Genomic DNA, 15597 nt, shown 5'->3' with positions numbered 1-15597 from the left:
AAAAAATGTGATAATATGACATTATGTGTTTTTATTTAAGGGTGCCCACCTAAGTTTAAGAACTTCAGAGAGAATTGTTACTACTTCTCAGCTTCAACAGAGAATCTAAACTTTGATGAGGCAAAGGAAAGTTGCAGCAACAAGAGTTCATCGATGCTTATTATCAATGATGAAGATGAGGAGGTAGATTCTGAATCCTGTTCTGTGTAATCCTTAAATATGCAGTGTAACATTGTGCAATGTATTAAAGTATCTTAAAGTCTTCTCTGTGTTAATCCTTTTAACTTTATTAAATATCGCAGCTATGGATAAAGAGGCAGATTTCTGGAAAAGGCTATTTCTGGCTGGGTCTCACAGACAGTGCAGAGGAAAACATCTGGAGATGGGTGGATGGAAGTCTGCCCGACTATACGTAAGTTAAACAATCAAGTAAATACAGACAAATGATACCTCAGTTTAAATAATGACATGCACGTATATTACTTAATATAGTAATATCAGAGTCAGGGACAGTGCTTTTTTTGCAGAATATATTTACAGTAAATAATGTATGGTATACAGATATATAATTACATCAATCAAAGTATGCAATAAAGGAATTTAATAAAGGAGGGTAGAGCATATGTGAAACATTTCTGCTGTTTGATTTCTCCGAATTCTGTGTAATAGCACAGGTTGCCCATAGGGGTATGTGTTATATTTCTGTTTTTTACCACACTTATTTTAACAGACGATGGAAAGCTGGACAGCCTGATAACTGGAGCCATGGTCATGAAGCAGGAGAAGATTGTGCGGGTTTAATACACGAGGGCCAGTGGAATGACTTTTACTGCACAGAACGCATTGGTTTCATCTGTGAAGGAATGAGTGAATGTATGTCACATTTCTTACTTAAATCTCACTGCTGTCCTTCTGAAACCTTGTATCTCCATATTTCAGGATCTTTATTTTTTGGCATGAATCATTATTGTTACTCACTCTTTGTTTTTGTCTCTGGGTTTTGCAAATATAAAACCAATAAAAAGTATTAAATTGTGGTTGTCCACTCTGACAGTACAGTTTTTAATCATTTAAAAAGGACAGGCTTTTCCCCATTTGGACACCCTAGGTTTCGGAAAGACAGTGATATATTTTAGATTTTATTTGCTTGTTTGAATTCAACTTATTGTGATTTCTTCATTATTCACAGCAAAAGTCCCAGTTTTATAGCATCCGTTACTGAATGAGCAGAGAATATTGGATCCGACAATCACAGAGACACTTCAAAAGACCTCTGTCACAAATAGCCTCTCACAAACCATAACAACCGTTTTGCCCAGTCGACATCATCCCTGATGGACCCAAAAGACATCAGCGATCGACGTGACCAGTTAAAGACTGCAAATGACATTAAAATACACTGATCACCAGTCATGGCATTGTTTAGATGAGAAAGCTGTAATGTAATGTATTGTAATCATGTGATTGTAAATACCTTTATAATGTTTTGCCTGTGTCAACGCTGATGCCACATTACTCCAGTGCAATACAAAGCTTTGGAGCTGCTTTAATGAAGAGAAAGCTACAACCCAGCATAAAGCTACAAATATGCGGATGTTTTCAGAGTTTTGCTTCCCAAGTCTTATCAGTGATGTGATTAAAAATTGAACATCAAATATTTGATTATATGCATTAGTTATGTATAAAATAGTTGTGCATTTGAATATGTATGTCATCATAAAAGGTCATGTTTTATCAGAAATAAAATATAGTTTGTGTTTTTAAATTTGTGCTATGCTAAAAATATTTTTTCATCCAACATGTTTTTTTATCACATATCCATCTGTGTTTAGCATGTGTGAGCGTGCATTTCCTGCTGGAATGTTTATTCACTCCTCCATATTAGGAATGTTTAAATTTATTTATAGGTAGGTATGTGTTTAGGTAAAACGTTCATTTCTGTTTCATTCTCTGATCTACTAACAATATATATTTTTCAAAAATTTCAAGTAAGAATGGTGTTTCTATTAGCATTTATTTGCAGAAAATAAAAACTGAAGAAACCGGTAAAAATGACAGAAAATATCCTCAGTATTTTTCAGACATCAAACACTGCAAAGAAAACAAGTGCAAATTTACGTTTAGGCATTACAACAGCAATATTTGTACTATTTAGGAAAAGGTTCAAAATAAGTTGTCTCTTGTCATGCTGTCAATCATTCACATTGCTGTTTGATGACTTTGTTTCATTAAAAAACGAAGTATGAATAACCCCCCCCCAAAAAAATCACATTGACATATTCAGAAAGTTAGGCTATGTAATGAAGGCACCAAGCTTTGTCAATCTTATTAATGTAATAACTACAGTATTTGCTGACCGATCAAATATTATTGTTTTATTTTGTAAAGTGTTTAAACTAAAATCACAAAATATGTTTTTGTTACCATGTGTACACACAGATTTAACTGTTATGTGTTTTCACCATCACCTCGTGACTGTTGAGTAACTACCATGTGTACCATGTGATAAAGTCATATGATTTATAACTCGTTATTGTAACCTACACGAAAAACACAACAAACACATAACAATCTGGTGTTTATTTGTTAATTTACAGATAACGTTAAGTGTGTTTCAACAGTATTCAGAATGGGGTTCCTCCAACGACACCTCTCTATTACCCACAATACACTGGTCATCCTGCGCCGTTAGGAGGGGTGTCCATCAGCAACACGGAGAGTAACGTTAGTTTTGATTTTATCATGTTTATTCATTCACATTCAACCAAGTGCTGACAGGGAGACGAACAAGAAGAGGAACGAGCTTAGATCGCGTCGTGTATATATCTCTGCCATGCCTCTCTTCACGTCTAATCCCTTTGATCAAGATGTTGGTAAGTTTAAAATGTCATTCAGTTAGCAGGCATGCTAACGCTAGCTCAGCTGTCTATTGTTGTTCATAGCGACCCGCCGCCGTTGTTATTCTTTTCTATATTATTTGTTTAATATGTGTGGGTTTCTTCAAAAAATGGTATTTAGGTGACTATACATTTGCCATTGGTGATTTTGTCGCAAAACTGTAAACTAAAAGGGTTAATGACAACAGTGTCACAGCTAGCAAGCTTTGTATGTTATTAGCTTGTTTGCTACCTAAGTTTGTAGCGAACGAAATTGTATTTTTATGTGTTTGTAAACCATTGGCAGTCTTAAGAAGCAAACACCAACGGTGTCCATTTGACTTCACACGATTAGAGGTTTTATTCAGCCCGATCTGAAGCATTTTCACTCTGTAAGTGAGCTAACGGTTCAAACGGTGACGCTGCAAATGTCCTACAGTCCTATTAAAGGAGTGTGATTATTGAGATTATTGCTTTGTTTTGATTACATGTCTGACGTCTTTATAGGATGCTATTATTATTAAGATCAAGTTTAGTGTTATGCAGCATGTCATAGTTTTATCAGCAGGTTCGTGTTTTGCTGGGCCAACTCAAAGTAACGTTATCTTGGCTAGCCTATTCTGATAAATTAAATAAAACTGCATGGACGTTGGGTTTAGGTTAATTGCCATCTGAAATGAGCTAAACATGTTTACGTGTTGCAGGTTAAGTGGTTTTAGTATTTTAAAGTCGTGTTTATGTCCGATTATTGAAGATCTGAAAAACAGGAGGGGCAAACTCAGAAAATATGGACAGATATAATTTGTCTGCATATGTAATGCTGTTCATGGTTGTCTGATGTGTTGCTCTCTATAGACTGTTCATGTTGCAACAACAACATAAACAAACATTATGTGGCCGAAACGTAACTTCCGATTGACCTCTGCAAGCAATAAATGACTAGTTTTGAGTAGTTTTGAATGATTTTAATACAATTAATATACAGTTCAATATAAATATAAATATATATTCAAGTTATATTATAACTAGGGCTGTCAAACAATTAATCGAGATTAATCGCATCCAGAATAAACATTTGTGTTACTGTTTACATAATATATGTCTGTGTGCTCTGCATAGTTATTTTGTATTTGTAAAAACACACACATTAGGGATGTAACGATTCACTCAGCTCTCGATGCGATTCACGATTCTGATCTTCACGATGCGATTTATTCACGATTTATTTTTACAAAATGAGTTGGAACAAATTAGAAACGAACAATTTCCCTTGCATTATTTTTTAAATGCTTCAGGTTTCTTTGTATAATAAAATGATGTTTTATTTCAAATATCAAAACTAAACTGCAATTTTCAAAACAAATGAATAATAGAAAAAGTCGCATTAATATAAACAATTAACAAACTAATGCTGTCTGTGCTTTTCTTGGATTTTGCATTTAAGAAATATCAGCATGTCCTTGTTTAGGTTTGCAGTGAACATGGCGGCCCCTGCTGTTCAAAAAATGTATTGCGATTCAGTTCACACTGAACATTCAGTTCGTTATAAACGATTTTTAATCGGCTCACGGTGAATCGCTACATCCCTAATACACATACATGCATATATTAAAGAAAAATATAAAAAGTCATAAATATTTACAGGGCTCGACATTAACGCTTGTCCGGGACAAGTGAATGTTTTGTAGGGGCAAGTAAGGGAGACTTCTACTTGTTCGAAGGGAGAACTGCTTGTTTGTGTGACAATAATCAATGGCGCACCGCATTGAGTCCATATAACTAGATGTGGACGCAGAAACCTGCTATTTAAATTTATACAACAGTTCTTTCTGGTTGTCGAATCTGATTGGCTGAGAGCCACGCGATATTCCACCAGGATCACCACGGGAACTGACTGTTGAACTGCTTCAGTGTATATGTATACGCTTCATTTGTAACATTCCGCCACTAAACTAACTCTGACTATGCTGTCCTTGCAACTGCGTTACTATGAAGAAGTTAGACAGCTAGCTTACAAGCAAACACACATATTTATCCTTTCCAGAATGTTCACTTCTGTGATTTGTTCAAACTTTTTGTAAAACTTGCATAAAATAAACAACATATGAAAATACAAACCGCACATTAATTTGTTTAGTATAGCCTACATATAAATGCGTGCACTGCAATCTGCACAAGGGTCTACATGTGATGCGATATGACATTCTTTGATTTTCATATTATATTGATCACAGTTTAACTTCCAAGTATCAATATTATGCTTACACATAATATGAATGCTTACAGATAGTAAATAAACGCAAAGGCATATCTTTCTCCAAGCCAAAGATTTTTCGCGTGATGAACCCTAGCTAATGCTGTTCGATTGGGATGGACGATATTATATTGTTTGCGATATACCACTAGAAATTCTCCCCACGATAGAATTAGTTTTCCCACGATATAAACGATAAATACTAGTTGGTGACGTATTTCTTTGTGAGACTCATTTAAAGCTCATATGTGGAGTGAAAACTGTCATAGCGGAGGTCGGACATGAGGCTTTTGCACTGAAAGAGGAGCTCTAACTCTCGTGAAGGATGAAATCCCATATTGCTCCTTTAAGTGGAACTATACGTTGTCAGTGTTGCCAGTGTCTCTTAGCAATTTATTCACAGCAATCTGCGTCATGGTTTAAAAAAATGAAGGGTAAAAGGGTAAAAAAATGAAGGGTTTTGATCACAGTCTTAAGATAACAGAAATGGGATTAACACATTCTCTGTGAGTTGCCTTTTAAAAGTCTCCCTCTGCACAGCCCACATTTTAAAGAAGTGACGGTTTGGAATTAGCAGCGGAGGTTTGTTTAACTGTTGTGCTGGGCTGGAATACGTGGCAGAAGAAAGTAGTTCCCCTGCTCCTTTTAAAACCTGAGGGTTTAAAAGACACACCTATGTTGTTTCTGATTTATCTACACATGTGTGCCATCAATATCAATATCGCTCTCGCAGTGTGTATAAAGTGCTCTTATATTAATGTCACCTGGCTGTTCCGCTTGTCTGAGTGAATGAGGTGCATACTACATGAGTGATGGTGGAGACTCAATGATATGTCTGCGTCTGCACTGTATGTGGATATAAACACATAAACTTCATCACCAGAGTTTCTCTGAGAGTTTATTTTATGAGTATTTGACAGTTTGAGGGAAGCTTTAGTTAATGACACTTAAACTCAAGTGTCTTCCTGATGACCCGTCAATAAAAAGTTGCCGTTAACTAGAAAACTCAGTTGCCATTAACTTGAACACTCAAACGACAAATGATGTAGTATTTACTAAAGGAAATTGTAGTACCCTTGTAGTAAATTGTTAAACTGTAGTAAATGCTGTAGTATACTATAGTATGGTTCAAAGTCACTATAGTATCTAGGCATTCCACTACAGTTTACTATAGTAAATAACACTTTAGTATACTACAGTAATTTATGTGGACAAATATATCTATTGTATTGTAAAAATTTGATCAACTGTAGGTACACAAAAAATACATGGCCCTAATTTATCCGTCGGTGTGTAACTTCAAAGGAAATATCGTTTTTTGAATGCCTTTGATTCTTCAAAATGACACAAAACATGTAAAACATTATTTATCTGCAGAGAAAGCAACAAGTGAGATGAATACAGCTGAGGACTGGGGCCTCATTCTGGACATATGTGACAAGATCGGACAGTCTCGCACTGGGTTAGTGAACAAGAACCTTTAGGATGTTTATGAGATGCTTTGATTTATTGGTTTATGTGAAACATCATTTAGCCCATTGTCTTCTGCAGGCCTAAAGAATGCTTGCGATCTGTAATGAGGAGAGTAAATCACAAGGATCCCCATGTCGCCATGCAAGCGTTGACGGTAAGACGAATTGATTTCTTAATGCATTCTTGTTAATGAGGTGGGAGTATGTTTCCTTCTCGTGCATGCAGACATCTGAGGACTTTGATGAACTTTAAATGTTTGGAATGAAGCTGTTCTTAATGTGAAGATTATTTGTTTCTCTTACGTAGCTGCTTGGTGCCTGTGTGTCAAATTGTGGGAAAATATTCCATTTAGAAGTTTGTTCCCGGGAATTTGCTAGTGAAGTTAGCAACGTGCTAAATAAGGTATGTGCTTTGTTTTGTATTAGACACACAGTTCGCATGTGTACTGCGCATTCAGTTTGTATTCATAAACTCATACACACACATGCATATATATTTAATAAAAATCTATACATGTGTATATATAATTTAAATATAAATATATACATGCAAATGTTTCATAAAGAAATTTGTAGGGGTTTATAATAGGGCTGCACAAGTAATCGAAAAACTAATCGAGATTACGATTACAGGTCCAAAGATGTTTGTAATCGTTAAATGCCGCGATTACAACTGTGCATTTATGCTTATTTTCTGTGCATGTGAGCAGGTTTCTTGCATGTTAAAAGCAGTGACAAATCAGCAGCCTATCATAAATATGTAGAAGTGGCCTTAACAACAACCAGACAGTTTCTTTTCTAAGCAGATTTTCTAAATGAGTCTTGAAGGATGTTAGTTCACACTTTTTTCAAAATGCTTGGAAGGCGTTGCAATAGATCTGAAAAAGTGGCAAATACTGATTTATGGTCGAGTACATTTGAGCCTATACTGTATCAGAAATAAAGTATTTCAGGAACACAGCTTTGTTGTTGGATGTTTATTTAAAGCGACTAACGGTTGTTAAATAAAAAGCAATAATAAAACAAAAAAATGAATAATACTGTAAAAGCTAATAATCAAAATAAATAATCGCAATTAGAAGGGGAATAATCGACAATTATGATTTTTGACATAATCGTGCAGTTTATAAATACAAAATGAATATGCACAGTACACAGACATATATTATGTAAACACAAACTTTTATTCTGGATGCGATTATTCACAGTTGATCGTTTGACAGCCGTACTTTATTGTTGTGTCAAGCACAAGACTGATGTTTAGGTGTCTGTCCTTAAGGGTCACCCAAAGGTATGTGAAAAGCTGAAGGCTCTTATGGTGGAATGGGCGGAGGATTTCCGTAATGACCCCCAGCTCAGTCTCATCTCAGCCATGATCAAGAATCTCAGAGAACAAGGCGTCATGTTCCCTGCGGTGGGCTCTCAGGTTAGTCTAGCTCCCTACTGCACAGCTTTATCAGTTAACTTTTTAATTGTTTTGTTTTTTAATTTTTTTATTGTTACTTATTACACATATAGAGAGAATTAAAGTGTGTTAGATATGCAGTTTCAGTTTAACCATTTACACATACTCGGAGGTTTAGCTAAAAGTGCAACCACACAATACAGTAATGTGGTGAATGCAGATTATCGGGATCACAAAATATGTACTAAGATCTAAATATATGTATTATTTTGCTTTATTGTGTCAGGAAATATTGATATCCAACCATTCTTTCTTCATTCATTAAAGGAACAATTCACCCAAAACTGAAAAACGATAAATTGATTGATAGCATCAAAAGTCCCTTGCAGTAGCTCTGCTATTAGCTTTGCTTTGCTGAGCTTCATTTCACTGTCGTGTAGACACGAAACACGCTGGGAAGACACAGAATCTCTACATTGAGCAAAGCCGCATGTGATCGGAGGGAGTAAAGCCCTGAAAATGTGGCCTCAACAATCAGATGAATTACACTTGTCCAGTTTCATCATGTGGTTTGTGTGTTCAGGTTTTGATCTGTTACGAAAACATTTGGGGGGTCATTTTCCTGGTCGCACGCGTCTGCACTACTTGAGTTAACACATGCATATTTTTCTTTCACCATACAGAAAACTAAAAAACATGTACAATTTAATAGTAATTTAAAACGTATTATTGAACTATTGTTATTATTCAACAAAAAATAAATAAACATACCTTTTTAAATCGTTTAACTGTAAGTATTAATCGGTTAATATATTTACTATCGGTCAACGGTTAAGCGGTTAATTTGAACATCCCTTGGAAGAAGGCTTATAACCAAAAAGTCCATTGACCTCCATAGTAGGAAAAATGACAATGGTAGTCAAAAGTCCTACATTCTTAAAAATATCTTATTTTCTGTTCTAGAGAAATAAAAACTTCCAAAACTGTCAATGAAGACACAATTCATTTATTTGGGGGAAGTGTTCCTTTATGTGAAAGAAGTCAAATTTTGTATGAACAAGCAGTCCTACAACAGACTGTTAAGCCCACACAGAGATGTGGTCTCACCATCATTGTGTCAGACTGAAATTACATAACAGACATAACACACTTGATATAAAAGATCTATGAAAACATCTCCAAGATATTTCAATACATCTAAATGTATCACACAGGCAATACAATGTTTGACTAGGTTTGTTTGTTTGTTTAGGCAGCAGAACAAGCAAAAGCCAGTCCTGCATTAGTAGCTAAAGATCCTGCAACATCAACAATCAAGAAAGAGGAGGAGGACCTTGCTAAAGGTGTGCATACATCTGTAATGCTGAGGATATCAAGAAATTGCCTTGTAGAAAGATGTGTAATCTCACTGGTTTTGTGTCCATTCCTCACTCAGCGATTGAGCTGTCTCTGAAGGAGCAGCGGCAGCAGCAGCCTCAGGTCTCTCTGTCTGGCCTCTACCCGAGCACCAGCGCCCTCCTCACCTCTCACAAAACCGACGGCAGAAAGGTCAGAGCCATCTATGACTTTGAGGCGGCTGAGGACAACGAGCTCACCTTTAAATCCGGCGAGATCATCACCATCCTGGATGACAGGTGAGTCTCTGGATTTTGCATTTTTTTAGAAGCTCTTTCCAGACTGTGTTTGAAATCTAAATTGCTCCCTGACAATGTTGTTTTAGGATCTTTGCATTTGTTAGCCATATTATGACTGTTAATTCAGCTCTTTTGGTTGCTAGGTTACAAGTACATGATTGTGAAATAAAAGCAGTGCTTCAGAGTAAAGTGCTTCTGATTGAGAGAATGATTCTGAACACAGCTGAAGAGTTTGGTTTTCTTGGTAATGAGAAGTGGCTGACGTATCTGCTCTCCATCACAGTGATTCTAACTGGTGGAAGGGCGAGACGTATCAGGGTGTTGGGCTTTTTCCCTCAAACTTTGTGACAGCAGATTTGACAGCAGAGCCGGAGATGAGTGAGTAGAGCTGTCACTTTCATTCTTTTCTTTCTATCGGTGTAAAGCTCTGCTTTTCCTGTTTCACATTCTTTTCCAATAGTTTGTCTTTGTTATGGAACCACAAATACTCCCCTTCAGTTTTTCCCACAGGGTTTTGACAGACAGTGGCGCTGATGACGTCATGTACTGAATAGCATATTTGTGAGGTCATCACGGTGTGTTTGGTTGAAATCTGTTTCGCTTCTACTGTCTGATCTATCACATTATATTGAATTTTAACACAATTTTCACATATTATCTGTTCTGTTGTCAGACATAAAACGAGTATAAAATAGTGACTAAACAGGACCCGATAACATCTCATGTTTAATCCAACCAGCTGTTACTTTAACTGCTGATAAAAGCCTGCTTTATAAACGCGACATCGTCTGCGTACATTTACATTGATGTGATTTTGAGTATATGCATTTTTGTCTCATGCAGCACAAATCTTTCACAGCTCTTCTCATCAATGTGATGTTGTGTTATAGACGCTTTTTTATTTGAAATGCGAGTGATGGCATATAGCTGAGACAATTCGGCCCAAATTCAAACATGCAGAGTTACATCTACAGAACACCCACACCGTATTTTAGGGAGGTCAAGAGCTTGCACACAGATTCAAAACCAAGCACATAGAGAGAGGGTGTGCGGGCAACTCCGCTTAGCTTTCGTTAAGTCATGATAAACCATCTTCTCTATCAATAACATCTGTGACAATTGACGTTTACGTGGAAATGCAAGTACACACCGCCACCTTTTAATTTCTGCACTGTCATGTGAGAGAGAGGCACTGTCTAGGCGCTGCTTGTAACATGAGAGAGGCACTGGCACGGAGCGCTCGCAACTCTGCAATGAATTAAGTTGTTTTAAATTGTGACTTAAAAATAGGAATTATGAAAAATCTTTTCATTCGCAGTAACGAATAAATCAATATGGGAAACAGACAACACGATCATATGTTGTTATGAGAAGTGGACGATCAAATGTTTTGGTTCGTTTTGAAACTATGACGGAACAAATTGGACTATGGCAGGCCCCCATAGTCTTATTAATGAACAGGAAACACTGCCCCTTAGAATATGAAAATAGGAATGCTGTGTGTCACAACAATATCTATGGGCATCGGGTTCTGTTGTTGGGCTCCTCCTACTTTTCACTTAAATCTATTGCATCATATAAAATAATAAAAAACCTTTAAATCCTTAAATTTCTTCCTCTACACCAGGCACTCACCTCTAGTGTTCTTCTGTCCCCAGTGAAAACCGAGAAAAAGACTGTGCAGTTCAGTGAAGACATCCAGGTAGAGACTATTGAACCAGAGCCAGAGCCTGTCTACATCGATGAGGTGAGGTTTGCTCTGTTTTCATCCATTTCTAACACAAATGTCTTTGTTAAAACGCACGGTGGTATGAGAGAGCCAGGGCTGTGACGTTGGCCGTGACAACCGCACCACCGCGGTGGTAAAGTGCCATGACGGTGGTGAACCGCCACCGACGGTAGTGCACATCACTGTGACAAATCGAAGCGTAATAAATGACAGCTGCGTTAAGGATAGGTATTTTTCAGCCTTTCAGTTGTGGATGGTCTTATTTAAAAGATAATCATGAACACAGAAATGATTGGCATACGTTTCCATTGGTGCATTTTAGGTTATTCTGCGGGTACTGTAAGAGATCTTGTTGTGAAATGAACAGTTACATAAAATCAAAACCGGCTATGACCTGCTTTCTTGGTGTCGGAGCGCACGCAGGTTTGCGCTCTGAGCACATCTTCTGAACGTGCATTTAGTGCAGCTGTACACATCTTAATCTGGACAATGTCAACATGTTAGTTTCCCATCAACGAGCAGGGAAAAGTAACGTTTGTATACTAATCTGAATAGGAAAACCGAGGTAGGTTTGAAGAGTTTGTTTCAAATGGAAATTTAAACGACTGTAAGTGTTAATACGTGACTGACCGAAGTTATCACCGCAACAAGCTTTTCTATTAAACATTTAACTTTCTTATATTATTTAAGTTTTGGTTATTTACTGATGTTTATTTAAACGTTACTGCTCGGCGTGCCGTTTCACTGATGGATTTGAGCATTAGACATGGACGGATGTTTCATCCTCATTTATTTCAGATATCATATTTCAAAAAGTATTTAAATAAGGTCTCTCGTCACGTGGTTGCCACACACAAATTTATTCATATCTATATTATTTATATAAATCATATATACTTCCCAACCACCGCGATGGTAAAAAACTGCCACAGTCACCGCCGTAGCCACTATTTGATTGACTGCAGTGATTCAATATCACAGATGCTCTCAGCAGCGAACTGTGGTAAAATTAGTTGTAGCAGATCAAGTAGAAGTATTGTGCAGTCTGGTCAGTAATCCAATGTCTTTGTTCCGCAGGAGAAAATTGACCAGCTTCTTCAGATGATTCAGAGTGCAGACGCAACCGATGATCAGTCAGACACCTGTGAGCTGCTGCAGTTGGAGGGTGTGTTCATGAACCCTCTATTTAGTAAATGTTCTACAGTTGGTTTTGTGGAAAGATGACAGAATCATAGTTTGTTTTTCTTCCCTACTTAGGTGCCTGCAATCAGATGGGTCCTCTCATTGATCAGAAGCTGGAGGACATAGACAGGTATTTAAAGCACTAATTGAAATTGTCTTTCAAAGCCAATAAAGAAAGCCTAACCCTAATCTAACAAATGCGCATGTGTTTTTCACAGATCACATAATAATCCTGTTCCGCTTGTTTTCAGAAAACACTCAGAGATGTCCGAGCTCAACGTGAAGGTCATGGAAGGACTGTCCCTCTATGCTAAGCTAATGAATGAAGACCCAGTGTATGCTATGTATGCTAAACTACAGAGCCAGCAATACTACATGCAGCAGACTCCCAATGCTTCCCAACAGGTGAGACCCTGAAAATTTGTGACCGCAAATAAAAATCTATTTTTGATTATTGCAGGCAAGAAATAAGCCTCTTGATTTTAATTTTCGTTTTATTAATAAAATGTATATTAAGTGTTTTACACATTGTTGCAGTGATTATTGCAAGTGATTTATCCATGCACACCATTATTTTTTTATTTGCACATGCAATCTTTATTCAAAAACATTAAGCTCCCTCTCCCCTCTCAACAACAACTCTTCACCACATGACATCAGAAAAAAGGGGTAGGATTATACTTACTGTCCAATGGCCAGGCATTTTTAGGCAGACAGACTGTAAACTGGCTTTCAAACCGGCCTCTTGTTTTGTTAGCAACACCCAACTTCCAAGAAACCAATGAAAATGGGGAGTGCAAAATAAAGCCCCGCCCTATTTTTTTTCAGGAGCATTTGTACTCTGATACATGTCACGATATTGAAAAGAAGTGAATCGTAACTTACTTTGGTGACTTTAATATATCAGATAAATGGATAATGCATGTGTGTATTTTCAGGTGTACCCTGGTCAGTCCACAGGAGGGCAGTATGCAATGGGTAGTACAGGAGTACCTGGATACAATGTTCCAATGGAGCAGCTCTCTGCAATGAACCAAACGGGAACACCAATGCAGGGGCAGCCAGCTCCTAGGTACCCACACAGATTTATATGTTAATGGTGTGCTTCAATCTCACTGTAGTGGAGTAGGCGGGGCGAGACCGTGATTCAAGACCGGTGCGCGCACAGCTGGCCTTCTCGAACCATGGTCTCGCCCCGCCTACTCACACAAACTTTCTTTGCTTACTAATTGTATAGTTTCACTTTATTTAATGTAAAATAACTAATTTCATGTTATTTTTATTACATCAGCGATGTCCATATGTACATGGGCCAACCCGCAATGTACAGCCCCACTCCTGGCAGCATGCCCCCAGCTGAGCTCCAGTCTTACCAGAACCCAGCGGGCATGAACCAAACCTCCGGCTACACTATGCCCTCCACCCAGAGCCTTCCACCTACCACAGACAACCAACAGACCCATTACCACGAAAAAGCTCTGTTATAGGACCCACAGAGACGGGAAATCTCTTGTTTCATACAGACACGCACGCATACTGTCATAAAAAACATTCACTCTCAAAAGACACACAGACACAGATATCTCCTAGATCGTCTTCTCGTTTTCTTTAGGACACTGCAAACATACACAGAAACACTTCATGAAAGGACGTGCAACATGTTGACTACTAACTGGTCGTGTTCTCGGAAAGCAGCTTGATGAGCTTCTGGATGTTTCTTTACATTTTTTTTTCTTAGAAAAACGGCGATGAGGAATGCAAAGCTCACATGCTGATATCATTACAGTAATTAATAACTGGACGTTTCTTACAGGAAAAACACATGACCGCATGTTTGTGTTGTATATACTTTACCAGTGTAGGTCCCAATAGTTCAGTGTTGGTCACAGCAGGTCCTGTAGGAGAGGTCTCATCATCGTCTGAAAATGTGAATGCCTGTGTGTCTGTGAGAGAGCTTAGATCTATAAAAGTCATGCCACCTCTCCTCCAGAAACATGTAGTCATACACTTGCCAGTGGCCCATAATCCCAGTGTCTTTAAGCTCACTACTCAGTGTTAAAAAGATGAAATGTTTTTAGTGTTTTATTTATATTTTGATTGTTGTTTTGCTGTTTTAATGGACAGAACATTAATACAAGAAGGATGTAATATTCTGCCTGTGTGCAGATGTGTATATATGAGACCGATATCTGTCTTTAGGACGTGACGTCCGAAGCAGCTGCTTGTTCTGTAGAACATGGGAAGGTGGGTCGCAATATTGCCCCACGTCATGCACTTTTAATTTACCCTTTTCCGTTCACCTAAAAGTTGTTCAGCACTCACGTGATTTTTACTTGACAAAAAAAACTAGAATGACATTAATTGTTTCTTATTAATTCCATGACTGTTTAAGGTGTTTGCAATGCTCATGCAACTTCTCTAGGATTTTATCAACATTGCATTTCTCAGAATGTCCGCTAGAAATGAGTGAATATGTGTATGGTTATGGTTAGCACTAACCCTAACGCTCTGTAGCGTGTTGAACGACTGACCTGACCTCATGTTTTGAAGTCCTGGCATAGGATGAACCCACACTAAAGAAAAAAATGACTGGCTCATATGCCAACACTTGTTCGGACTAGTAAGCCCACATCTCTGTCTCTATGTAGCCACCGTGTTATCAGAGTAGTTGTGGACGTGTCATAGAGAAAATTCTGGGAAATTGGATCCCCGGGACCATGAGCCAGTTCTAATGTAACACCTTATTTGCACACGGAGATGATAATCCTTACGTAAATCCTTAGGGAAAATTGTATCAATTCTGTTAAGTGTAAGCTGTTGTTTGTATGTACTATTTTAATCATCTTATTACTTATTAGTATTCACAATAAAACTAGGACAAATGTACAGCGCACGTCTCATGATTGTGTCCATTATGTCTACTTCTGTGGAAATTACATTAGTTTAGGCGTATTGATGGCTTATTAGTTTAAGGTCCCGTTTGTAATTTTTTAATAGTATCTATTAACAGAAGTGCAATATAATAGACAAAACTATGTCTTCAGA

At 37.6% G+C, this 15597-nt stretch overlaps 1 protein-coding gene across 1 annotated transcript in view; it reads left to right on the top strand.

Annotated features, from left to right (window-relative positions):
* colec12 (collectin sub-family member 12) overlaps nt 1–15438 on the top strand; it is a 38084-nt gene extending 22646 nt beyond the window's left edge. Inside the window, exons 7-23 of the mRNA XM_056743203.1 lie at nt 41–183; nt 303–412; nt 731–814; nt 2770–2873; nt 6508–6592; nt 6682–6757; nt 6910–7005; nt 7882–8028; nt 9260–9350; nt 9443–9641; nt 9925–10019; nt 11300–11388; nt 12448–12535; nt 12628–12682; nt 12804–12957; nt 13491–13624; nt 13844–15438. Coding sequence (XP_056599181.1) covers nt 41–183; nt 303–412; nt 731–814; nt 2770–2873; nt 6508–6592; nt 6682–6757; nt 6910–7005; nt 7882–8028; nt 9260–9350; nt 9443–9641; nt 9925–10019; nt 11300–11388; nt 12448–12535; nt 12628–12682; nt 12804–12957; nt 13491–13624; nt 13844–14039 — 1946 coding nt within the window. The 3' untranslated portion in view covers nt 14040–15438. The remainder of the gene's footprint in view (nt 1–40; nt 184–302; nt 413–730; nt 815–2769; nt 2874–6507; nt 6593–6681; nt 6758–6909; nt 7006–7881; nt 8029–9259; nt 9351–9442; nt 9642–9924; nt 10020–11299; nt 11389–12447; nt 12536–12627; nt 12683–12803; nt 12958–13490; nt 13625–13843) is intronic.
* The last annotated feature ends 159 nt before the right edge of the window (nt 15439–15597 follow it).

The sequence above is a fragment of the Triplophysa dalaica genome, chromosome 3 (assembly GCF_015846415.1).
Source record: "Triplophysa dalaica isolate WHDGS20190420 chromosome 3, ASM1584641v1, whole genome shotgun sequence".
Taxonomy (NCBI): domain Eukaryota; kingdom Metazoa; phylum Chordata; class Actinopteri; order Cypriniformes; family Nemacheilidae; genus Triplophysa; species Triplophysa dalaica.
Note: the sequence above shows the minus strand (reverse complement) of the source record. Positions and strands in the feature narration are given on the sequence as shown.